General features: G+C 35.9%; 3 protein-coding genes across 5 annotated transcripts in view; 1 reads left to right on the top strand and 2 right to left on the bottom strand.

Moving 5' to 3' along the window:
• Positions 1-2,409, bottom strand: part of slc16a5a (solute carrier family 16 member 5a) — a 30,433-nt gene extending 28,024 nt beyond the window's left edge. Inside the window, exon 1 of one of the 2 annotated variants that reach the window (XM_024285466.2) lies at positions 2,198-2,409. The gene's annotated coding sequence lies outside the window, so the exon portion shown is untranslated. Of the gene's footprint in view, positions 1-2,112 lie in introns of both variants that reach the window. The other variant, XM_024285467.2, reaches the window with a different exon arrangement.
• Positions 2,410-7,668: 5,259 nt separating this feature from the next.
• kctd2 (potassium channel tetramerization domain containing 2) lies at positions 7,669-17,992 on the bottom strand. The gene is made up of 7 exons (XM_024284695.2): positions 17,800-17,992; positions 17,272-17,659; positions 16,160-16,268; positions 15,996-16,087; positions 15,771-15,866; positions 13,867-13,992; positions 7,669-13,115 (listed from the first exon to the last, which is right to left on the bottom strand). Exons 2-7 carry the CDS (start codon positions 17,647-17,649, stop codon positions 13,086-13,088), a joined length of 831 nt encoding a protein of 276 aa, XP_024140463.1. The 5' UTR covers positions 17,650-17,659; positions 17,800-17,992; the 3' UTR covers positions 7,669-13,085.
• A 1,180-nt stretch (positions 17,993-19,172) lies between these two features.
• tubgcp2 (tubulin, gamma complex associated protein 2) overlaps positions 19,173-26,737 on the top strand; it is an 11,852-nt gene continuing 4,287 nt past the window's right edge. The window contains exons 1-12 of one of the 2 annotated variants that reach the window (XM_024284697.2): positions 19,173-19,317; positions 19,649-19,821; positions 20,660-20,788; positions 21,588-21,764; positions 21,889-22,048; positions 22,125-22,332; positions 22,753-22,952; positions 24,063-24,252; positions 24,326-24,471; positions 24,541-24,721; positions 24,796-24,976; positions 26,317-26,489. In XM_024284697.2, coding sequence (XP_024140465.1) covers positions 19,672-19,821; positions 20,660-20,788; positions 21,588-21,764; positions 21,889-22,048; positions 22,125-22,332; positions 22,753-22,952; positions 24,063-24,252; positions 24,326-24,471; positions 24,541-24,721; positions 24,796-24,976; positions 26,317-26,489 — 1,895 coding nt within the window. In that variant the 5' untranslated portion in view covers positions 19,173-19,317; positions 19,649-19,671. Of the gene's footprint in view, positions 19,318-19,648; positions 19,822-20,659; positions 20,789-21,587; positions 21,765-21,888; positions 22,049-22,124; positions 22,333-22,752; positions 22,953-24,062; positions 24,253-24,325; positions 24,472-24,540; positions 24,722-24,795; positions 24,977-26,316; positions 26,490-26,737 lie in introns of those variants that run through there. The other variant, XM_036216975.1, reaches the window with a different exon arrangement.

Here is a 26,737-nt window from a genome sequence, read left to right on the forward strand (position 1 = left end):
ATATAAGTCGCACTGGAGTATAAGTCGCAGGGACATTCAATCTATGAAAAAAACCGCGACTTATAGTCCGGAAAATACGGTATGTTTAAAAATTAGAATGAAAATTTTTAGACTTTTTTTTTTTTACAAAAAATAAGTTTACCTGGATAACAAGTGAAGTTAAAACATAAAAAAAAATCTTCTTCTATTTCTTTTTTTACTTTCTTCACATTTTTCTGTCAAAACCAAAATAAATCCCAAACTCGAGAACCTATTTAATACTAAAAAATAAAATAGCAAATTAAATTATTCCTTTTTTAAGAACTTTATTTTAAAAGAACTTTATTTTAAAATTAGATTTAGAAAAAAATGACTTTTTTTATTTAAAAAAACATTGTATTTATTTATTTATTGGACATTAAGTCTCATTTAAATAACATTTCCGGTGACTAACTTAATAAGTTGTCACTCCATAAGTAAAGGAAGGCAAAATATTTAATATAAAAAAATACTAAGAATAAAACAGTACCAAATAAAGTTGCAATTTTTTTCAGAATTTTACTTTAAATAATGATTAGATCAAGTGTCTGCAACCTGAGGCTCTGGAGCCACATTCGACTCCTTGGCTTAGAAAAAATGTTACCAAGTTCTATAAACAGAGTTTGTAGTTATAGTTCATTTGTTTGAATAAATTAGGTTCTGTCAATAAATGTTTAACATGTCAGACAACTGAGAATAATTATGGTAAGAGGGCTTTTTTCTTTAGAATAAGCTAAAAAAAAATGACATTGTTCTGCCTTTCAGGCACTTTCTCTATGTTTATTTAGACACTTTTATTTTGAAACCGCTCTAGTTGATGCTGAGAGCTGATGTCCCGCCTATCATCCACTCAAACCTGCAGAACATTTGGTTAATCTCCTGCAGAAACAACACCTGAATGTATTCCTGGAGGGTTTGAAGGACTTTTTGGGGATCATCATGCTTTGTTTTTCAGTTATTTAAAACGGACTTAAAACGTTTAACGTTGCAAATGGTTTGAGTCGTGTTCAGTTTGGCACAATGCCAGAAGTTATTCATGAAAGCTTAAAATAGTTAATTCATGTTACTATTCTAAAAATAAATGCTGACTGTTTTTATTTCTGTATTTTTACAGATTCACTTTGTATTCAGGAAAACAAGAATGTATATGAATGTGAGTGGGGGAGGGGGGTCACTGGTAGGTGTGAATAGGTCCCTAAAATATATTTTTTAACTGATTCTACATGAATTTTCTCATGTTTATAGTAAAAAAGAAAAAGAAAAAAGAAAAAGTATGAAGGTGCACCAAAGTCATAATAATGGAAACGATTATCTTTTATTTGAATTTCCTGCTAGATGGATTTTATTTTGAAAGGAACTTGTATAGAGCTATCAAAAAGAAAAGAGGTTAAAATTGTTATCTAAAAAAAATTACAATAATTCAATTTACAAAATGAATGGCGTAACGGCTACAAAAACGTCAATAAAGTGATTTGCAGCTCTTGCAGGGTTCAGAAACTGACCAAAATGGGTCTTTTAGTGCTAAAATTAGCAGACTAGACAAAAATAATAATGTTTCTTGAATTATATAGAACAAAACTTAATTTTTTGTTTTGTTTTCATGACAATAAGTTAAAATACTTACATTTGATCTAATTTAAACAATATTTCTGAGTGACTTTTTTAAGAGAAACTACAAAGTTTAAATATTTTTCTGAAACTTATTGATTTATTAGTAACATTTTTTTCTTCTTAAGCTGCAAAACTAACAGTAGAAGAATAGGAGGGTTAACTGACCACAGTCAGCTTCTACTTCCTTCTTTCTCCTGCTGCAACACTCTGAGCTGTTTAACTGTTCCTGCATACAGTAGAGGGATCAGCAGAATGCTTTACATTCATACCCTCTGCAGATAATAAAAGGGGAGGTGAACAGCTGATCTCCCATGTGGGGGTACAGTAGTTCCTCTTTAAGCGCCAATATTGAGCTCCTGCACCGAATCTGGCGGCGCGCGCGCGCTGACCAACACCAGACTTATGATTCTGTCCTAAAATATTTCCAAACTCAACATTATATTCCTACTCGTTCACGAGGGCAAAGCGGATGCTGAGGCACACCTGAAACTCCAAACTGTCCTGAACGTCACCGCAAAGGCTCGCGGGACGAGCCGCGTGCGCGTCGCCTCGAGCTCTTCCTCCTCACCTTAGAAGCGTCGGCGGTCCTGGGCCCCGAGTGCGTGAAAACTCCAACCGGACTGAGCGGCGGCTTCCCGTCAACTGCTGCGGGGAGGTCCGCTCGTCGCGGACCATCAGCGTCCGCCGTGGGCGGAGACAGGAGGGGTGGAGGATGCAGACGTCGTTCTGTGAGCGCGCGAGGCCACCGCCCCGCCGCGCGGAAGGCGGATGTGGAGATGAACACGATGTACTCATCACTACTAAAGGAGAAGCACGTTTAAAAAAAAAAAAAATCTTATTTTTATTCAACTTTTCATTATTTTCAGGAAATTTCACATTCATAAATGTAAATAATTAAATAGCAATTGTATTTTAACTGATTCTATTTGAACTTGTAATCAAACTACAACACAATGAAGAACATTACACCTTTTAAAGGAACTACATAGTTTATTTTTTGTGTGTTATCTATTGTGTCTGTAGTTCAAAATGAAGTTTTTTTTCTAAAACTTTTATTACATGTCTATATTGTTTAATCGGCGCTTTTAGCATCAACATAAAGTTTATGATTCATTTTTGTCTAAATATCCGCAAAACTTAAAGACCCACCTCAATTGTTTAACATGTTGCATTTTTCTGATGATGGAGGACATAAATAAAGAAAATTAGAATTGAAATAGCATTTTTGAGTATTTTTTAAAATTCAAATCATTGTGAATCAGGAGCAGCCAAAAAAATTGTAGTTGAAAAAAAGCTTATTTTTAGCGGATCACAAGCGTCCTACTACGCTCCATTCCGATGCATTTACTTACAGCAAAATAGATCCATGAACGTCTTTGTTTTCCTAGAGAAACTCTGACATTGCTCGCCATTTTTTTGCACCACTAATGTTAGGTTGGGGTTTTGAGAGGCTGTCAGCTTTAGCAGGAGAGTGCACACAGACGGATGAAGGGAAGTGGGGGCGGGCTTACACGTCAACACTCCCGCCCACAACTATTTCAAATGAACTCCTATGGCTCTATAGAAACTATGTCATAGAAAACTACACAGGTATTTTTTTGGTCTTGAAACAGTATAATCACAATTAAAAGTTGGTTTTGAAAATAGATCAAAAGATGATCGGAGTGAATATTCTTTCTTGTTTCAACAGTATTGAACTATTTTTGCTGCAAAATATTTTTAAATTAATGTTTATGAGGCAAAAACAAAAATCTTCCATATGATTTTTTACATGTTATCATTGTGTTTCTCTTTAAAAAATCTTTACAAACTTCACTTTTGCTCATTAGAAGTTTCATTTTTTTTGTTTTGTCAAATAAAAATGTAAAATTACATCTGATTTTTAATGATTTTTTAATTTTTAGAAAAGATTTACCATATTTTTGGTGTATAAGTTAAGTTTTTTCGTTGGTGGTTTGCATATGGTATATTTGCATCAATGTGGCATGTACTTTATTAAGAATTTTTGGCTCCTTTGACTTATAGCCAAAAAATATGCTTTTGATAATTGTAAGAAATTTTGGTAGATTTTTTTTTCTATTGAAAAATGGTTTTGTCCACATCTGTTTCTATGTTCCACTGATGACGACCTATATATGAAGCCCAATTCAGATTATCTATTTTGCATCTCACAGTAATTAAGTTAAAGTTCCGAATTTGATTATCTTCTTTTAGTTTCTTGCTTCCTTTTTTTCTGATGTTTGCAAGTTTTTGACTTTTTATTGATCTGTCTTTTAAAATATGCCTCTAATTTTGCTTTGAGTGCCTGCTCACTGGATACATTTAACACTTTAGGGTCTGTTTGTAAGTCTGGAGGATTTTTTTTTTTAAAGTACTTGTTGGGCTGAGGAGCAACGTTTGAAAAAGAGTCGGTGTGAGACCAACGTCCTTTCAGTTTATCACCACAATCTGACAGAAAGAGGAAGTTTATGGCTTTTGGTGAAGCAGTAAAGCGTCTCATTCAGCACATATGAACTTATCACCTTTACAGCTGGTAACCCACAGAGTCTTCTCTGACTGAGGGCACAAAGCAGTGACGAAAATAACCGTCATGCCTCCACATTTACATGTTTCCTTCTTATTCTGCATTGAGTCAGTACTTTTGACCTTATTCCTGAGTCTTTTACATAAAAGTTGAACTGGACTGATGGATGTAGCTGATCTTTTAAAGTGAGTTTTGCTCTCATGGTTTGTTAAAGCTCCATCATATCATCAAGTCTCTAACAATCTTCCTTTCCAGTTTGCTTTCACAATGGAGGGGTAATGGAGCCACATGTGGCTCCCAGACTCCGGGTGTAACTCAAGACTATTGGTTTTGTGGTGCACTGATCTACAATCATTACAGAGGAAGTTAATGGGAGAATCAGTTGACAAGTGTCAGGATTTTAAATCTGACAGGAACCACAGGAAACTCATGCAAACTCTTCTTTCTTTCACCTCACAAACTGCAGGCTCAGGCATTTCCAGTTGTCGGAAATGGAAAAAGGAAGTGTAAAACCTCTCCTGTAACTTGATAAATGTGATTAATTGATCTTTTTCTCATGCACAGTTGTTCCAAAATCCCATCTTAGCAGGTTGGGGTTGGTTCTTTTAGACACCCCATTACCCATCAGTCGTTTTCCACTAAGGTTCACTCCCTTGCACAGGTCAAGTGTCAATGCAGACCTCATAAATATTCTCCCCAATGAAATCCAGTTGTAGTAGCCATGAATCAAACTACTGTTTATAAATGAAGGTGAACGAATATTATTTTTTTGATCAGTCCATTACTTCATGTTTAGTATTGTTTGCGGTCATATTGGGCAGGCAATCACCTGGTGGAGCACATGTTTGTGGGCGGAGACATTTTGAGTTATTATAATTCACCTGTTGATTTTGCACCTGTAAGTTAGAGGGGAGAGGGTGAGCTGGGTTGCCACATTTTTTGTTGACCGCTTTAACCCGCTTTAGTTGTCACCTTTTGTTGCCTTTTGACCATCTTTCTTGCTATCCTAAGTTCAATTATTTTTTGGTCATTAATAAAAGGCTCAAAGCATGACCCGATTCAAATCCATTTGTTTGGCGCGTCATACAATAACCGGACCCAGCGTCAGTCTCTCAGCGACTTTGGATTTTTGATGCAGTCGCTACACCAGTTTTAAAAGAAAAGTCTTAAAATTGCTCTTTGGACTGTGGTAGTTTGGGTTGTTCAATGACTAACCCTAAACGATCCAGAGACATGCATCCTGACACAAATCCACTAAAGTTCAAAACTGATTTGAGGAGCACAACAATACATGCACATGCAAGCATCTTTTTCTGCACAGAAATCATTTCTCTTGTGCTGTTTTAGCAGAAGAAGTCAAGATATTAGCAAGTACAAAAGTTGATTATTTAAAATAGCTTTTTTGTATTTTTTTCCAGATGCAAATTATTTAAAATAACATATTGCCCTGCCATAGTATGAAAAAGAAAACATTAAAACAATTTACTAAAATGAAATGCTTTTGTGTGTTTTTGAGACTTGCAGCTTAATTCTTAGAAGTAACTAACATGTTTTTTTTCTTTTTGTTGCTCCTGATTTTAATGGGCTTATCACAGATCTTAAAACACATCGTAAACTTTAAATGACTCTATCCTAACTTTTATTCATCAACAGTCTATGATGATAATAGGTGGATAAAAAGGTGGTGATTAGATATTTTAAGAGGTAAAATGTTCTACAAGGGATTTCTTGTTCTATTTTTTAAATTTTTTTGTTTATATCTAAATCTGTGTGGTCCCCATCTGTTATTTGCAGCAGATCAACCTTAGAAAACCACTAGAAAAGCTTGGAGCAGTAAGATTTACCAGCTGTAGCTGGAAAAGTCAGTGGACATGCTGACACAATGCGAGTAAATGGGACATGTTAATGTGTAGTTCCAGTTTAATATGTTACAACACCCATCAGCACCATTAACCTTTTTAACTAGTTTAAAATAACTGGTCAAACTAACAGTTTATGGATCACTGATTTCACTGCTGAAATACCGGATCTTTAAGAAAAAGGGGATTTTTTTACTTACTCTTACTTCCAGATTATTTTGAAGGAGTTTATTGGTCCTTGTGGATGCTTTTTGCACTCTTTTGGATCAGAGATGATCACAAATCCTTAAAAAAATTGCTCAAATCTGAAGCCTCTGATCTGCAAGCCAGGTTAAACTCAAAATCTAAATCAGATCCATTGTCTTCTAAATCCACTTAATCCCCTCATGTTAGGGTTGCTGGAGCCTATCCAAGCTTCTACTTGACAAAGTGTCTGTTTCAGGGACAAACACTCACTCCTTAGATCCTTATTTACCTATGAACCGTGTTTGATTTACTTAAGAAAATCCTTGTAACAATTTGCACTACCAATTCCTAATTAAATTTTACTGCATTTATGAATATAAAAACTACCAACAACAATCTAGTAAAATTTACTTACGTCCACAAGTAAGATTGTGATCCAATCTTAAGTAAAAACATAAAAAAAAAAAAATTTCTCCAATAAAACTTATAGATCTTACTAATAAACAATATATATTTTTGATTACTCATAAAAAATTGGTAAACTTTAAGTTCTTTACTTCAATAAGTTTTAATGCATTATGTAGATAACATGAAGAATAAATAAGTATATATTAATGAAGCAAAAAGTTTGTTTTTTCAGTGTTCTTGCTGTGTGAAAAGGTTCCTAAAACGACCAGCAGGGGGTGCTGTTCCACGTGTTAATTCTGTCTAAATTGTCAACACTTTACTCCAGGAAGCAGAAAACAAGATTAGTCCCATTTTAACAGAGATGCACTAAAGTTTAAACTTTTTTAAATATAAATACTGAAGAAACGTTTTACTAAAAACAAATCTTTACTTCTATTTTGTCTTAAATATTCATGTTAGCAAAAGTGTATCTATAATGTCAGTTGGACTTCATTTCTTTTGCTTTAAATTACCTTTTTTAAAACAAAGTCCTTAATTTTTAGGTGAATTTTGTGAATTCTTATTTTTTATAAGCTGACTAAATTAGTTGAGGAATGACATTTAATTAAAAAAAATGAATCAATGTAAGTTTAAATCAAATTGAACCCAGATCTATTATGCTGATTCACAGACAAATAGGAGAAAGAAAAACATTTTAGTTTTATTTTCGTAAAATAATGATTTTTGCTGCAATATTTAAGTGTGTCTTCTGAACTGCACTCTGAAATTAAACTGATTTCTCAATGTAAAAACAAGTCTGTCTTTAATAGTGAATGTTCACAAAAACCTAAATTGAAAATATATTTTTTAAATATGCATTTTCAGTTGTTAAATGCTGTTTACCTACAGTGTGAGAACTGACCAAAAAATAAAAAAAACACAGAGCCACATTCAAAACACAAACACATTTTATGATTAAAAACCAGACAGGGTTTTGTTAAAATTGTTACATGTAAAGAAACAACATTTGTAGACAAAATTTAAAATATACAAAATAAATAAAAAGGTGAAACAACTGAAATGTTTTTTGTTTTTTTTTCTAGCTTTCAAGCGTCTCTCCACAATCCCCAGTGAGATTATTCACATTTGACGTCAATACTGCTGATAAATGAACACAAAGCAAGTTAGTGACGTTTCAATACGACCTACAGATGTGCATGTTCACAAACGCATGCAAGTGTTTACAGGTTAACTGGTGAAATGATTTATTTTTAATAAAAATCTTTATTTTTCCTTTTGCATTTCCTGGTTGATAAAGCTTCTAAAAACAAAATCTGGATGCAGGAGAATGTGGAGTCTGTTCTGATAGGTTTGTGTCATTGCTAGCTCTTGATGAAAAGTGACAAAAGAAAGACACAAACACAAGAAGGAACCGTGGGTATCTCCATTTGTAGAACCAACTACATAAAACCTACATCTACACACCACAGAGCCATGCCTTCATCTCTGCACCTCCCAACTCAACCACGCATCACATACACTTTGCACAAACACAAAGGTCAGACAAAACCCATTACACCACTTTGTAATCTCTAAACAAAAGCATGCTCTCATGTATTCACATGCCCAAACGACAGATATGTACTTTTTGCAGATTCGTTAACATTGCACATTATCTGGAGACTTTCAGTTCAGGGTAGCAAAGTCACGATCAGATAACCTTAACTTAAAATCTCCCTCATTTTTTAGATATATATATTTTGGCTCAAACATTGAGATAAACCGTTTTTTAAATTCCTTTGGGTCAGTGATTCCCAACTCTTTTCTCAACGATACGCTAAACAGCCTGTTGTAATGATGTAAGTCAAAAATATTGTCAACTTTCTTTCATATTTTTCATTATTACAGGGCATATGTACGGTGGCCCTGAAGTGCAAATCACATCAACTAATCAAATAAAAATAAAACATTTTAACATTTTACAAAACATTACATTTTTTAAAGTAGTGCTATGTTTATTATTATTAGCTTTGCAATTTAATTGTCACAATGATCTTTAAAATGCTTTTGTGTGGAGTGATTTTCCCCTTCAGGGCCACCGTACATAGTAGCGCTAACACATTTCTGAGCTAAACGAAAGCTAACTAGCATGCTGTGCTGTGTGGAAAAAGTGCCTTTTTTATGACCAAAATGTAAAAAATAGAATCATTGCATTTTATATTTGTTAAACATAAAGAAATGCCTAAATTTACATTTCATTAAGTTGTTTTTTTTTTCAGAAGAGACAGAACTTTAGCTTCAAAATTAGCATGCTAATTTGAACAATATAATTTCCTAAGTAACTTTAGCTACAAAATGCAGATATTTGTGACATCTAGCAAGTAAAGTCTTCATATTATTAATAAAAGTTCTCAGCCCAGAGAAAAACACATTTTAGACACTTTCATGCCAATATTCTAGGTTTTGGAGTCAATTCAAAATTTTACAACCAAAGACTAAGTTGTTGTTTGAAGGCTTGCTTTTAAAACAGCCATCCACTTTCAAAACGGCAATTTTTCTTATGTTAAGGTTGGGAATCACTGAACAAAGTAACCAATATTATTAGCCCAATAAGGACACATTATACACACAAAATAAGTGTTTGAAATTGCATATGAAAAATGTGTTCTTACACTGAAATGAAATATTTAGAAGTGCTTAGGAGTATTAATTTCTTAAGAAAATAATACAAAAACAGAGGATAAACTTTAATGTTTTCTATCAACCGACTTGTGTTTGGTAATTTTTTAAGTAAGATAATCCAAACTAATCACTGACAGTGCTTCAGATCAGATAAAGGAACTTTTCGTAATCTCTTGAAATAATAAAATGAATCTAAATATGGGTCAAAAATTGCACAATAGAAGGTGATAAGTGAGTGGATGAAACCAAAATTATGAAAGGATCAATGCTTTTTCCTTTTTGGCTCGTCTCTTACAGAATCATTTACAATAGAGATCAAGCTAAAACATCAGGGAGGAGCTTCCTGGATTCTTTTTTTAAAGAGGAATACATCTCTGCACAACACGGGTCAAAAGGCACGACACTGGACAAGAACTGAAGAAAACAATACTCAAGGTGCTTTTGCAAGAGCCTGAAAACAAAGAAAAGAAAAAGTGTTCTCAACAAAATGAATGGGCTTGATGGGCCTGCTGTGATTAGCAGAGTATAAATACACAAAACACTCAAGTGGGGAAAAGTACATCAAAGAAAACAACATCAAGTTTTGATCTCTTAGACTAGAGACCATGATAAATACAAAAGGGCTGTTGTACTTTTTTTTTTCATACAAACGATGGCTCAGTTGGTAGAGGGCTTCTAATTGGTCGGTTTGATCCTCACCGAGAGTCACTCCGCTCTTTAGTAGTCACCGACGTGTTCACACAGTGTGTGAAGTAGAAACAAAAGCAGTGAAGAAACAACTAAAAGTTGCAAATAAAAAAAAAAAAAAGAGAACTGTTTTAAATATTCTTTTACACTCAAGCGATTGATTCGCTTTTGATATAAAGATAAAATCCAATTATAAATTTAGCAGATGTGTTTTGGAAATGCAATCAAGTTTACAAATGAGCAACAATGATTGGTGTTTGGTGTCACAAAAATAAAATTTACAAAAATGTAAAACTGGTTTTAAATGTAAGTTATTCAAAATGCACTTATAAACAGTTGAATGCAAAAACACACAATCCTCTGAATTCACTTAAGCTGTGTAAAAGACACTAAAATTTTAAAGTCCCTCTATGACATCTTTTTTTATTTAAAAAAAAGACATTCTCAGTAGTGCTTTATTTATGATTAGGAAGTTTTTAACCAAAATCCCTCGATCTAAATGTCTTAAAAAAGTCATTTTTCATGTTGATCTGAAGCCTCTATTTCCAAAATCTCCTCTGTGGGGGCGTGGCTTTTGGAGCTGAGCTGATTAGCCCCGCCCTTGATCCCCTCCCCTGTCTAATTTATGATAGCTTGTGTCTCACTACTGTAAATCCTCACTGCTGCTACACAAAAATGTCCAGCCATCTTCATCTTCTCTAATCCTCAGTCACATGCGATGTGTTTAAGCACGACAAAACTTGGGAATTTCAGTCTAGTTTTTTTTCTCCTCCAGAGATGAAAATTTCCCTATTTAGCAGGAGTTAACATTTTGAAACCCTAAAGATTACTTCCATGCCTTGATTGGTTTCATTTCTCCAGCCTTGACCTAATTAATAATAATAGTGATAATAATAATAATTCATATGCCTGATAAATTGCATCTTTAATGGGGATAAAAAAAAGAATAAATTGAAATTTAAAAGTTTCTGTCGTACCTTAAATGCATCACACTTGACTGAAACTTAAAGAATGTTTGGAAAGTGCTTTTTTGCACAATCATCCCATATTCAGAAGATTCTGCAAATGCATCCAACAATTTAAAGGCACATTTTAATAAAAAATTTACCCTTAAACTCAAATTTCTCATTTTTGTAAATGTAAATTATTTTGTAAAACCTTTGATATGCATTGTTTGTTCTTTGTAGATACTTCAATATGATTGTGGTCATTAACTTTAATGCACATCTCCACATAAACATTGACAAAACTTGTTATATCAAACATAGTCAGAATAACGATGCAATCTTTCCACATATTTCAGTAATATCTAGAAATTTAGGTCAATTATTGACTTTTTCTGGCACTAATTAACTATAAATAAACTATAAAATGGTATTTGAGCACATTTTTATTCATGCTAAGCACAGTCTATATAATATTATTTTCACTAAGAAGAAGAGGTGAGTGTAGCTTCGGAGGTGGAGCCATCTGCTGATGGATCACCAATTCAAATCCCTGTAAGTTCCTAACGTGATCAAATAAAATAGTAAACTAATAAATAAAATGCACAGAATAGCTCAATGAATAAAGTTTAAAAATGTGCAAAGGTTTTTTGATGTTTTTTCTAATAAACTAAAAAAAAAAAAAAGGAAACCCAGATCTAAGTTTGGCAAATTATAAGAAATATTAGGAAATATTTCTACCTGTTGCAGCCTTTAAAGTACTTTTTATTATTTTTTTGTAGCAGCCACTTCATAAAACTCAACATCATGTGCATTTATCTGTACATTTTAGGGCAAATATTTAGCTTACTCTGTTTTTCTTATAAATTATTTAGCAGTAGCTCTGAAACTTGGGGACTTTTACATCAATCTAGTGTTGGTAAGAAGCTCCAATGAATCCGTTAATGCGTTTCGCTCTCGGGTTGTTCCCAATCTGCTGGCAGGAAGTTGAACAGCAGAACTGAAAGGAAGCAGGACGCTTCTCGCCTGGCACGTTCACCGACATCTCGTTCATTTGCGTTTTAATGCAGGCTCTGGTATAAGAGCAGCGGTTTAGCTTTTGCAAAGGTTGCTACACGTTCTGCAGAACGACATCTGGGAGGTGACATTAATGCAAAAACAGCACAACACCTGGGAAAGAATGGTGCATGGAGTGGAGCGTCTGAGGCATTATCAATCTAATTTCAATGACGACTCTTTTCTTTACTTCTCATTACAATTTTAAGATATGTAGGACACTGGATAAACAATAAAATTGTTTTTTTTCCCAACACTACAGAAAACGTGCAGCTGAAAATGTGATATTATTCAACGGAGAGCAGAGGCACTGCAAACGCAACTCACACCTGTGTTCCACAGGTGCTCGTACTGGTCATAAATCTGATATTTTTTTAAATAGATTCACTCACAATAAGTGTAACAACTATGATACAGAAATGATTAATTACACCGTTTGCATTCAGTTTTATCATGTAGCCTATATAGATTTATATAGATTCCTCACATGCCTTAAGTTTTATACGAATGGCATGAAGTCTGCCATGTTTTTTTCTTTTTTTGTGGGTGAAAATATCAAAGATTCTCTCCGAACCAGAAACTGGACTGCTTGGATGTTGTGGCTCATTTTTGGAGTTTTTAAAACAACTCAGGAAAAGCAGGGCGGGGCCACAACAGCTGGAGATCTCACATCCCCAAGTCCTCAGCATCCCTGACCCCACCTCCCCCGTCTACTTCAGGTGACAAGCTGGGTCACTTTTTTTTTTTTTTTTGACTCCTCTTTGTCCTTTCAGAGTCCTGAGGAGGTTCCTGCTAAACCGAGCCAGATTTGAAATAAAGAAGTATCTGCCGTGACGACAGGACGGTCAGAATGAAGGTGATGGCTGAACGCAGGCTCTGTCCTCCATGCTCAGCATCTCAGCCTGCACTGCAGAAAAAAAAAAAAAACGGCACGAGGAACTCACTTATCCTCTCTTCAGAGCAGAAGAGAGAAACCCGAGGAACGACAAGTGAGAGTCGTGCTGCTGAAATAAGGAGGAGGATACGTCGAAGAGCCTCTGCTGTGGAAAGGCACACCAGAGGAGACGGGAGCAAACTGAGGATGGAGATGATGGCGGATGGAAACTGGAGGATGTTACTGATGGGGTTCCTTCACATCCGTGAACCTCGTTCTTGAAGGATCTGTCAGCAAAACAGACAAAAGGGGACGACAAATCAGTTCTTGTCATATCTACGAAAATCTTTTCAAATTAAAAGACTTATTTTCCTTCTTTTTAGTCCTTAATTATCTTTAAAAAAAGGACAATCATTACTGGGCAAAAAAATTAAAAAAGGTAAACAATATTTGGATAAGATTTTTTTTCCAGAGTAAAACTGAGGCAAACATTTCTACAAGCTCTAATAATTAGTTTGTTTGAATCACAGACTACTGAAGCTGAACAGGTTGTTGAAACTAACATGAAATCTAACTGAACATTATTAAAGTGTAAATGAAATTAATGCTGCCACAAACAATTATTTTAACAGTCGACTAATCACTGATTATTTTTATAGATTAGTCGACTAATCAGGTCATTTGCAAACTGGATGTAAACCACAAATCTTAACCATCATTAGCTTTAAACTAACTAAAAACTAGATATATAGCATTACTTGTTTTAATGCTAGTGTGAATGCTGTAAACTGCATTTGGCCGCTGAAGATGCTAGTGCTGATAACTGAATGAATGCCAAAATTGTCTAAAAAGATAGCAGAATGTCATAACTTTCAACTTTCAACTTTACTACACTCTGACTCCATATAATATAAAGTAATGACTAATCAACTATTAAATTAGTCGTTGACTATTTTAATAGTTGATTAGTCGTCGATGAGTCGGTAGCCCTAAGTGAAATAAAGGACTATGGTGGAAACTGGATTCAGAAATGTCTACCTTGGCCTTCTCAGTGGGCTCGATGACGATCCCGTTGGTGGAGTTGTTAAGTTCCCGGGAAACCACACACAGAAACTCAGCCTGGTCCTCATTACCGTAATTATATGATGATCCAATACTGATGAGCTAAGGATGAAGGAAAATGAAGATAAGAGTTAGTTTAACATATCCAGCTTTGTTAAAACTCGTGGTTTACTCTTTCAGACACAGATGTTTGATGTCCTCGTTTAAAGGAATGGGCTTGTATTTCAGACTTCATCCAAACTACAGCTCCTTTCTCTGTATCCCGTTATAGACTTTCTCTAGATCTACACAAATATAATGCAGATCCTCCTGAAATAATCATGTCTGACCTCAGTCTAGCTTCACTACTCTTCATTGTGACCCATCAACTTCACTCCTCTGGAGTTTCCACAGGAATTCCCCAGAGAACTATGAAGTAAAAATCTTCCCGTATAGCCAAAAACAAGGTCCAAAAGAAAACAACAGCTTTTGTAAACACAACTATGACTGGGTTTAAGAAAAAAAATCATTACTCAATATTGAATTAATCTTTACTCCCAGAACAGTATTCATTGATAAAACTCATAAATTGAATATTGAATATTTTCTGGCAAATTTTTTTTTTAATGATTTTTGATGAAAGAATGTATGATTTTATTTGTAAAAGTCCTAATATTCTTCATTTTATGCCACTAATCACGTTAAACTAATATTTTATTGTCAAATAAAATGAGTTTTGAATGAAAATAAAAAAAAACTATTTATAAAAGTGTCAACTTGCCAGTAGAAATCAAATAAATGTATTCAAATAGAGTATTTTTTGGCAGTAGAACACAGCAGTTTAGGATTTGTTGTAGTTTTTTTGTATTTGCTAACATTTATCTCATGCTGGAGGACATATATAATTAGTATTGAGTTTAAAACGGCATTTCTGAGTTTTTGTATTCATATTCAATTTATTGTAATCAAATCATTTTTTAAAAAGAGTGTATTTGTGACGTAGAAAATATTTTGCAACGGGTAAGGGGGGCGGGGTTGCTCTGCACCAACCGTCCAGCCCACATCCTAGAGGTGAATTTCTAATGAACTATACTATGTCCTCGAAAACAACACAAGTTTGTTTTTTTTTGGCTAAAAGACCACTGTTTTAAAAACAGATCAAAGATGATCGGAGTGCAACTTTGAATGCAAACTGCACAACTAAAATGGAAATTGTTGATTCATACAAGTCTGTGGGTCTCCTGATCCCAATAATCAAACTGTTGTGTTTCCAGCAAACCCCAGTAGATGTTTACCAGCCTGCCAGCTGGTAAAAGGGAGGAGGGCTACATCCTGTAGTATTAGCACCACATGAAAAATTTTATTCATTTCAATAATTCTATTCAAAAGAATTCTCAGATTTTTCCACTCTACCTGAAATCCTGTTTTTGTGGGTTTTATTAGCTGTAACTCCAATTTATGTAAAAAAAAAAAAAAAACAAACACTTGAAACAATTAAGCAGTAGGCCCTAAATCAATATTTTAGGTTTAATTATTTGACTTGAATTATAGAAATGAATACACTTTTCCATGATATTTGCATTTTTGGAAAGAATTTGTTCATGTACAAAGTAAAACACACATTTAAAGATTTATAATGATTAAAATGTGAGAACCAAGACTCCAAAGGATATAAATTAGACATTTTATGCAACTGACTGCCAGATATTGAGCTGAAATGACTTGATCTCATCTTTCTTTTTGCTAAGCTGTCATCAAACAATTCCATGATTTTGGCTTCCCCCAAAAAAGTATTGATAAAGTATTGAATCTCTACAAACAGTAGGTCTTTTTAGACCCATTGACGGCAACTTTACCACAAATAGCACAAAAACGCAGCAGCCATAAATGTATATGTGCACCTGCTCAAACTTCCAACCGTCCGACATGGTGGAGACCATCTGTGTGAGCTCCTCTTCCTGACACTGCAGTACTCGGTACACGTGCTTCACAGGACCCTGAGGAAGGCAGGAGAGACACCCGCTAACAACACTCATCACACATTTTTTACAGTGCTCATTTCGCTTAAATTGACACCTAAGCAGAGACTGGTGAGAAAACTGGTTTCTATCTTTGTTTTAAAGCACCTGAGATGTTCGGTTCTCGTTGTCCCGTATCCTCTCCTTCACCATCCTCACCAGAGACGCGATGTTGTAGAACTCGGCTTCTTCAAGAACGCCTGAATAACAAAACATCCGTCTGTAACCCTTACAGAGCTTACCAGTGACAGCGATCGCACGTCAGCCTTTACCTTCTTCTGCCAGGTTCTTGTCCATGATCAGTTTTCCGTGTCGAAGGTAGTTCAGGATAGGACCAAAGTATGTGGGGTCCCTGTCTATAAGGTAGGCTCCCGTCTCATCCTGGAACATAAGCAGCATTGTTTGGCATTTCTACCCAAGAAGCTGAAATAAAATCTTAAATATTTTCATTAAATTGATATTTAAAAAGTTAAGAAGGTCAGAAAATTTGTGAAACTTTAGTAAAGTTTGACAGATAAACACTGAATGCTGCGTTTCAGTTATGACTAATGGGCTCACCCAAACATTAGAGAAAATAATTTAGTTTATATTTGTAATATACGACTGTAAAACATTTGATTTTTTTATGTTAGAACCTTTTTCATAACAAACTTTAATTAAATTAGTGTTTTTGGTGTTTTAAACATGCTCTTGTAGCATTTAAATGTTGATAAAGGACGCAAATAAGGAACATTCATCTCAAAAATTGTATTTCTTTATTCAAATTGTGGTAGATCAGGAGCAGATGAAAAAAATGCTGTTTGAAAAACAGCTTATTTGTGATGTGGAATACCTTCTGGGTGGGCCATAACAAGCTCCCTGCTGATGAATTGTAGACTAACAGATCTATGAACGTCTGCGCTGACATCTAGATCAAAACTGTATGGCTGGATAGCTCCAATATTGGAGTTTTTAAACACATGGGTGATGGGAAGTGGGGGTGGGTTTGCTTTGCAAACCCACAACTCTGAGGAGAATTTCTAATCAACTATGTCCTAGAAAACGACAAATTTTTTAAAACAATTTGGACTAAAAACAGCATAATCAGAATTTAAAGACCACTAGGAACAATTTTAAAAGTAAAATATGATCAGAGTGAGTCTTTAAATAAATTACAATAACATTTTAAGATAAACTTAAATATTTGGCTTATTTTTGTGCCAAACTTAAAACAGGCACAAATTATATCAGAACTACTGGTTTAAATAAGATAGAAATCCAATTTAAACCTAAATTAAAATTGTGGTAAAATCAGGTTTTGACAGAATACGTGGATTCATTCAAATTGTTTTGTTCTGAATAATAAAAATGATTATTTTTGGGGTGAAATTACTGAAGCTCTCACTTTGTCAGAGTCCAGGTCCGGGTCTTCTTGACACAGTCTGAACAGGAAAGATTTGGGGTCCCTGCATAGCGTCTGTTTGGTTGTGATGAAGTAGGTTCCACCGACGTTCAGTCGGACCCAGCGGGAGCCCGGTTTGTCCACTGGTTCGGACGGGGAGCTGGGGTTGCTCTTCATTGGGAACCCGAACACTGACCTGCCGCCGCCCGCACTGCTGCCTCCACCGCCGCCGCTGGAGACGCCGCCGGGGCTCAGCTGGCTGCTCCGCGGCGGAACCATGAGAGTGGGCGACGCCAGGCGCAACGAGCCCCGGACATCGCGGCGCTCGGTCTGCTCCACGGTGCCATTTCCGCTCGGTTCTACCACATGCAGTTCGGCCATGGTTCCGAATCTGTCTCACTAACAACACACACGGCTGCACGGTGAGCTAACGACACTCAGCGGAGCAACAATCTGTCTTGGCCGATTTGTAAACAGAGCGGTACTATTTTTCTGTGGCGGGGTGGCGGGCATCAGGGCGTAGCTACTCACGTTCGACCGCATCCACCTCCACTGCAGCAGATTAGGACACTAATACAACACCTAGCTGCTGGACAGTATTCGCAGCATCGCGTTCAATCGTTTCTCCAGTAGATAAATTAGTCATTCTTGTCTGTTCAAACGTTAGTCAGAGGGGCCCAATTCTTCCGGGTTGTAACGTGATTACTGTTTACTTCCGCTGTGTCAGAGCTTTTCAAAATAAAAGTCAAACAACAAAGCTAAAGTCTGATGACTGACTATTTTTAATGTAATAATAATAAAAAGGAGAATAAGAAAAAGAATAATAGATAGGTAGTGTGGAAAATGTGGTTCTTGATGGAATACTTCACAGGAAAGCATAAAGGGTACAAAATACTTACTAAAAATACTTAATATCAATTTCACTTTAACATTTATTTTATTTTTAAGTTGGAGAATCAAACTATTTCGCTTTTTTAAGTGCTGGCAAAGCATTCATTCAATTCAATACCCCAAACCCAATAAATAAATAACTTAAAACATCTAATTGTTTACAGACATGTTTTAAACATACTAATATTGCACGTGTTTTTTCTCCTTTTTATTTATTTATTTGCTGCTAGGGTAATGTAACAGTTTGTATCATAAAATTTTCCAAATCAAAGTGAAAGCTATTTTATAGTGAAACACCCTTGCTTATTTCTTTTTTTTTCAATTGATTAAGGTAACTCATGTTTTCATTTAGGTAAATATTTAAATAATTGTTACTATTTTATACCCTTTTAGTTCAATTTTCAATATTTTTTCAAATTAACAATAGCAGATGACCTGTCTGAGCCAGTAATAGCTCAGTAATCGAAAGTGCTTGATTACATTTTTTTTAATAGTTTAAATAGGAACAAAGTAATCAATGTTACCACTAAGTTTGTGAATGCCTACCTTGAAAAGATAAAAGCTTTGGGTAATTTTTACAACAGAGGGAAAATGCTTTAAATTATAAATTTATGTGGGTGAAATAGTTAACCATTAGCCTAATGCTTTAGCTCCATTTTACTTGATGCTATTAATTATTTACACTGTGAGACATTGCTTTTTTAACCAAACAAAAAGCTATTAGTTTTTTCTTTTTAGATTTTATTTAAAAGCTAAAACAAAATATCTCTAAAGGGTTGGAGGCTTGTTAAGTAGAAATATTTGTCAAATGTGCATTGCCAGTCAAGTTTTAAATTCTAAATTTATTGTTACCATTTTTTTTTATTATTTTATATGTTTTTGTTGCCTAAACTCTTTAAAGTCTAGTTTAAACTAATCGTTTTTGTTAGTCTGTTGTTGTTTTTATTTTTCCATAAAAACAAAACTCAACCTAAAGCAAAAAAAAAGGAAAATTTCAGCACCATTTGAATACCCGCCTGCAGCCTGTAGGGGGCAGACTAACGCCCTGCCGTCGTAAAGTTCCGTATTAAACGACGAAGAAGAATTTGAGCAGCAGTGGGCGCCTTTGGTACCTGTTTCAGTGAGCGTTGTTGAGCTCCGTTTGTACGACTCCTGCAGGTACAGAAATTGTATAAATGTTTTGTGTTCCCCGTGATAGAGTTTATTCAGAAATGACCGAAATTCACTTATTGAACGAATTACGCACGTGTGTTTTGAAATAGCTAGCATAGTATTTAGCATCTGCATTTTGCTGGCTAGTTAGCCTGCTAGTAAACATTTGGCTCAGCATCAGAGTACAGACAGAGTTTATAGTAAGAGTTCAACATTTTGAAGCATTATAATAATTTTAAATCTTTAGTTAATCTATAGGTGATGTTTGTCGGTGTGAACGCAGCTCGGATGCTGTTCGTTAAAGCTAAGATGCTTTCCTCTCTTCTTCAACATCAAGCCCTCCTGACAGCTGACTGAGTCATGAGTGAGTTCAGGATCCACCACGACGTGAACGAGCTGCTGAGCCTGCTGCACCTGCGCGGAGGTGATGGAGCAGAAGGTTACATAGATCTACTGCAGAAGCACAGGACACCGTACGTTACCACCACAGTGTCTGCTCACAGTGCTAAGGTGAGTCAGTCACTCAGTGATGCTGTATTCAATATAGACTGCTTAAAAAGCAACACCAAGCTAATCATGTTTTTAACTTTTTGAAACAATCAGATAAAACCCTAAGGGGTAAAAGAAAAACAAGGACAACCCCAAAATATGGATATTTAGAAAAGGTTGCACATGTTGGGAAATAAAAACAAAAACATGAGATGAATGTTTACTCTAAAACTGCTAGAGGAGCATTTTTAAAATAAAATATCAGGCTATCCCAATAGTTCAGATATTTGAATAGGAGATGTCTGAATTCTGATTTTAAAACCCTGTGTTCTACAATTGAACCAAATCATGGAGAAAACATATCATTGCATCCACTTCATTCCCCTAAGTTGAAGGTGTTAAATTCATGTGTTGTGCCAAATTTATGATATATTATTTTTTTTTACATAAAACCAAATTTAGTGAAAGCCAATTGAATACTTTTCTTTATTGTTAGTTACTTATTAGCAAAATTTGAAAAATGATTTTCCTATTTTTTTGTTGTTGTTTTTTTAAAGAACAATCCTATGTTGAATAGAAACCAAACTGTGACCCAACAATTTAAATTTGAAGCGAATTGTGGGAAAAGTAAATGGTTCCATCTCTAACTTAAACCATTTTTAGTTAAAGCTTTTTTTTTTAATGAAAACAAGTTTGTTTTAGATTTGGAGGATCTTAAAATAAAAAAGGCAAATCTAGCTACAGAGAAGCACTAGCCACACGACAAAGCCAAAAAGGTTTAGAAAGAAGCAGTAGTTGTTGTTTTACTGTGTGTTTTGTTTGCATCATGATTGTTTTTTTTTCCTTTTTAACTTCTCAGGTCAAATTAGCAGAGTTTTCTAAAACACCAGAGGACTTCTTGAAGAAATACGAGGAACTCAAGTCTAAAAATGTTCGAAACCTCGACCCTTTGGTGTATCTGCTTTCCAAACTCTGTGAGGATAAAGAGGTAATGCATAGTATTTGTTTTGCTTTAATGCTGCTAAAGCTTACAGAAACAGATGTGGTCATTTCAAACAAAAGCATCACAAAATGCTGTTAGTGTGAGTCTTCTTGACAAAGGGCTCTTATATTGTAAAAATCTGAACAATTTTGAATAAGGGATGAAAAAACTGATTTTGTAGCTTTTTTAAACTAAACACCTTTTCCCTTTAAACTTAATGTAATTTGATAAATCTTACTGTGATTTTCTGAATTCAAGTTCTCATGAAAGCTCAACTCTTTGTCTTAACGAAAAGAAATCCTGCAGTATTGTGAGGTTTTTTCTTCCATCTGAACATATAGTTTTCCTTAAAGAATCTCTACAATAAAAATTGAGTTTTGGGTGTTTTTTAACATGTTCTTGTATAATTTTTTTAATTAAATTAAAATTGTATTTTAGGGAACTTTTTATTCAGTTCTTTGTGAATCAGGAGCAGATGAAAACAATCTGTTTGAAAAAGAGCTCATTTGTGACATTGGGTGGACATCAAGCTCCATTCTAACAATGCAACAAGGAACAATGAGGGGAAGTGGGGCGGGGTTGCTTTGTGCCAAAGGTCCCGCCCAGAACACGGAGGCAAATTTCTAATGAAGTCCTACCGCTCTGCAGAAAATATGTCTTAGAAAACGACACATGATTTCTGACTAAAAACGATGAAATCATAATTAAAATCCCACTGGGAGAACATAGAAAATATATTTAAAAAATGATCAGAGTGGGTCTTAAATAAATAAGGTCTTTATTTTCATCTTTTTCCCCCTTTTAGATGCTTCAGTTTCTGCAACAGAACGCCAAAGAAAGATCAGAGTCGTCGGCAAACACTAACTCAACAACAACAACCAGCTACACTCTTCCTCAGTCGAGTGCCAAGATGTCCATGCAGGAGCTGGATGAGCTGCGGAAGAAACTGGGCAATGTGACGGCCAGCTCCAACGCCCCACTGGTGAGGAGTTTTTACTTTTACTGCAGAGTGGATAAAGACAAAAGCATGTTATTGAAAAAAAAGATGAATTCTCTAATTAATCTATATTTTGGTAAATCTGTGTTGTTCATCATTGTTTCTGCAGCCCGCTGAAGTCACGAGGAAGATGCTGAGGGACAAACACAACAAGAAGAACCCCACCCAGCCAAATCCTGTGTTCCCTAATTGGGTGTATGACCGTCCAGCCCTCATAGGAGACTTCATCACAAGCCCCACTGCAGCGGGAGAGCCGACTGTATCTGTTGGTGAGAGTGTGATTCTGTTCTGACCTCTGATTCAGGCTTCAGTTTGGAGTCATTCTTCTGGGTGTCGTGTGTTCAGGTACGCTGCCTCTGGCGACACAAGAGCAGGCTCTGGTGGAGGATCTGCTGTTTGTTCTGATTGGAGTTGACGGGCGAGACATCGCCGCTCAGCCCGTTCTGGGGAGGCAGAACCGCTCTTTTATTGTTGACGCCACTCTGGACATGTCTGTGAAGGAGCTGGTGAACAGAATACTGCCTGTTGCATCCTATTACTCCACTATAACGCGGTAAGTGTTAGTTTCAGTCAACGTCTTCTCGCTGAGAAACAGTTCAATTCTGCTTTCCTGAATAATCCTTTAGAGTTCATCTCTGCTTAGTGGAGCACATTTTTGGAGACAAACTTACTTAAATAACAAAAATTAAGCTGATTTATGACGTACAAACCTTAAAAAGTTTATTTAAAGTACAGATTAGGTTATTTATACAAGTTTAAAATTAAAAAAGAGGAATTAAACTAAAATGAATTTCTATTAAACTTAATAAAAGCCATAAAAGAATGAAATGGGAAATCAAAATAAAACCTGGTTTCAATATACCATCTTGATTGTTTTACTTTTTTTTAACATTGATTTTAATTCTATAAAATCTGTGTTGTATTATCAGATTTTGGCGTTTCTCTGAACTGTACGCTGTTTTATGTCCTGCAGGTTCATTGAAGAGAAGTCGTCCTTTGAGTACGGTCAGGTGAACCACGCTCTGACGGCAGCGATGAGGACCCTGATGAAGGAGTACCTCATCTTGATCACTCAGCTGGAGCACCTGCAGCGGCAGGGTCTGCTGTCGCTGCAGAAGCTTTGGTTCTACATCCAGCCCACCATGAGGACCATGGAGATCCTGGCATCGTTAGGTGAGAGGCTTTAAACTCCCATTCTGATCATCTCTAGATCTGTTTTCAAAGCGTTTCCTGTAAACTAGAGGGATAGAGTTTAAACAAAGGATTGATGGGAACTGAGGGTGGGGTTATTCCACACCAAGGACCCTGCCCACAACTCTGAGGCAAATTTCTGATGAACTCCTGCCACTCTGCAGAAACTATGTCCTAAAAAAAAACGACACAAGTTGTTTGATTTAGGCTAAAAACATCATAATCATATTTAAAAAAAACGCTGAGAACGCTTTTAAAACAGATTAAAAGATGATTGAAGTTGGATTATAATAATGTAATCGTCTTTTATTTACTTAATAGGGAGAATTTTTTGTATCTCATCGTGTGGAATTGAAAGGTTTAATCTTTTTTATAAATATTCTTATATTTAGTAAAAGATCCAGTTGCTTTTTTTATTCTCTTGCATTTACTTGTTTTATTAAATAAATTCAATCCTCAAAGATGCAGTTTTTTTTAAATCCTAAATTTGTGCAAAACATATCAGTATAAAATCCTTCTTGGGTCATTTTTAAATCAGCAATTTTTGACACTAAAATGTATTTTAATTTAGTAATTTTACCTCTGTGAGCACTCTGCTAGCTACACTTAACTTTACTTAAACTGTTCATGTGATATTTCTGGACTCTGAAAGTCACAGCTCCGTTTAATTTTTTGCCATTGCTGCTCAGATATTAATTATTGTGTGTTGATGTCGCAAACCAGTATTTTTCTAATATTCCTAACTAACCGTGCAATAACAAAATAACTATTTAGTGATCGTCTAAGTGTAGGTTATTTGTAATTAAAGTTTGTAAGAATTGGATGTGAAGACTTTCCCACTTGATTAATTAACACACATTTTATTTGAAAAAAGTTAATTCCTGTCTCTTTTTCCATTTACACTGACACCAGATCCCTCATCACTGTTGTACTTCTGGTTGTGTTTGAGGTTCTTGCAGAACTTTCAGCAGTTCCTCTTTTGAACCAGCAGGGGGAGCTTTGAGTCCATTTTCATAACATTATTTTTCTGAACTATAGATTTACAGCAAACAGGAACACAGATGGAGTTTATTGAAATCTGCTGTCTTACAGCTTCCTCAGTGGACAAAGGAGAGTGTATGGGCGGAGCCACGCTGAGCCTTCTGCATGACCGCACCTTCAACTACACAGGTGACAGCCAGGCGCAGGAGCTATGCCTCTACCTCACTAAAGCCGCCAGCGTGCCGTACTTTGAAATCCTGGAGAAGTGGATTTACAGAGGCATCATCAAGGATCCTTACAGGTTTGCTTTCAGAGGGAAAAGTCTACATGCTGGGGGGGTTCCTGACGCTCACAGAGGCTCCCGTTCTCCTCAGTGAGTTCATGGTGGAGGAGCACGAGCTGCAAAAAGAGAAGATCCAGGAGGATTATAACGACAAGTACTGGGACCAGAGGTATACCATCGTACAGCATCGAATCCCCTCCTTCCTCCAGAAAATGGCAGACAAAATTCTGAGCACAGGTACGAGGACACGGATCCAAACAGGAACAGGACTTTCTGTGCACAGGACTTATTGATGAAACTTTACAGGGAAATACCTGAACGTGGTGCGAGAGTGCGGCCGAGATGTGACATGTCCGGATGCTAAGGAGGTTCTGTACACCCTGAAGGAGCGGGCTTACGTGGAGCAGATCGAGAAGGCCTACAACTACGCCAGCAAGGTCCTCCTGGACTTCCTCATGGAGGAGAAGGAGCTGGTTTCTCGTCTGAGGTAAACCTCTTTTCAGACGTCAAAACTCAAGTCAATAAAGTTAATAACATATTGCAACAAATTGGTTTCCCCAGATCTATCAAGCACTACTTCCTGATGGACAAAGGAGATTTCTTTGTGCACTTCATGGATCTGACAGAGGAGGAGCTGAAGAAGCCCGTGGATGACATCGTCCCTCCCAGACTTGAAGCTCTCCTGGAGCTGGCTCTGAGGATGAGCACCGCCAACACGGACCCCTTTAAAGACGACCTCAAGGTGGGACAAACTTATTTTTAGTAGCGATCGACCAATATGTTTTTTTCAGGGTTGATGCCAATTATTATTAGTCAAGAAGCCCAAAAACTGATATTTGGAGTAAAGTGGATCAAAATTTTGAATTATACAAATGTCAACTATTAACTTTATTAATTTAAATGACAAGTAAATTTTAATATAGCTAGTAAATACTTCATAGAAGTGCAAAGCAACATCTTTTATGTGTTTTTTAATTTAATTTAACAAAAAACAAAAAGTACAGGGAGTTCCTTGGGACTATAGCATGTCTTATAAGGTCAATTTAAAGTGTAAATACATAAATAACTCCCTGAGGTTTTAGTAGGTAAATAAAAAAATTGAATACCCTTTGAGAAAAATATGACTCTATGACCCAAAATCTTTAACGTGCTGTAGCTTTTCAACTGTTAACACGATCAACATAATTCCAGTAGATTTTTTCTATTTAGTTTTTATAAGTCGGCGCTGAGCAAAGGAGGGAGGGGCTAAAGTTATACCTGCGCACAGAACAGTAGAAGAGAAAGAACAGTAGAAACCAATATTGTATCTTCTGCCTCAACAGCACCTTTAGAGCTTTTTGGTAAAACAAATGTTTCAACCAACCACTAGTGCTGCCAAAAACGATTACTTTAACAGTTGATTAATCACCGATTATTTTTTCCGATTAGTCGTCTAATCGGGTCATGCATAAACTAGATGTAAAGCACACATCTTAACCATTATTAGCTTTAAACTAGCTAAAACATTAGCTAAAAATGCTGAAACTGATTGCTGAAATCGCTGAAGCTAAAATGCTGAAGCTGATGGCCAGCTAAAATATTAGTGAAATGGCAAATTAGCCTAAAAAACTGAAAAAAGCCTAAGTTAGCCAAAACAGCAGGCATGTAGCTGAAATGTTTGCTAAACTCCAAAATAGCCTAAAAACTTTAATAAATGCCAAAATAATCCATAAAGCTATCAGAATGACATAACTTTCAACTTTACTACACTCTGACTCCATATAACAAAGTAACAACTAGTCCACTATTAAATTAGTCGACTATTTTAATAGTGGACTCGTTGATTAGTCGACTAATCATTGCAGCCCTAAACTTAACCAAGCTGTGGAATTTTTTTTTCTGACAAATACATGAGGTCACATCTTAACAGATCTCACAGAGGTCTGTGACATCTTACCTTACATTTGGCTATTGGACTTTACCAACACAAAAGCACGCATGTTACCATTTTAGTATTAAAGGTAGCCATCAGAATAATTGATCTTGCACCTCAATGCCCTAATCTGTATTTTGTTTCCCAAATCGCTGCTGTTCTTTCTCCAGATCGACCTGATGCCTCACGATGTCATCACTCAGCTGCTGCGAGTGCTGGCCATCGAGACCAAACAGGAGAAGGCCATCATCAACGCCGAGCAAACGGACGCGGGGCTCAGCGGGCTGGAGGCCTTCTCCTTCGATTACATCGTCAAGTGGCCGCTCTCGCTCATCATCAACAGGTCTGTTGGAAATGTTTACAGCTGATCACAAAGCAGTCCAGCTCAATGCTTTGTGATCCCCAAGTCACGGACCGATACCGGTCCTTGGCACAGTTCCTACCGGGCCGCAGAGAAAAAAAACGTGACCTACATTTCTAATTGTAATTCTAAAGGAAGTTTTATTTTGAAAAATTACTGGATTCTCCACCGCATCCAAATCATTCCTTACACATGTCGAGTCACTCGGTCACGTGTACTTTCTTAACCTT

Source organism: Oryzias melastigma, linkage group LG19 (assembly GCF_002922805.2).
Source record: "Oryzias melastigma strain HK-1 linkage group LG19, ASM292280v2, whole genome shotgun sequence".
NCBI classification, from domain to species: Eukaryota; Metazoa; Chordata; class Actinopteri; order Beloniformes; family Adrianichthyidae; genus Oryzias; species Oryzias melastigma.

Excerpts from the sequence above, each read along its gene's own strand:
- kctd2 (XM_024284695.2), bottom strand. The coding sequence starts at position 17,649 with ATGGCCGAACTGCATGTGGTAGAACCGAGCGGAAATGGCACCGTGGAG. Across the intron at positions 16,088-16,159 it reads CAAGAACCTGGCAGAAGAAG|GCGTTCTTGAAGAAGCCGAG; the intron begins GTAAAGGCTGAC and ends TTTGTTATTCAG. Across the intron at positions 15,867-15,995 it reads ACGAGAACCGAACATCTCAG|GGTCCTGTGAAGCACGTGTA; the intron begins GTGCTTTAAAAC and ends TGCCTTCCTCAG.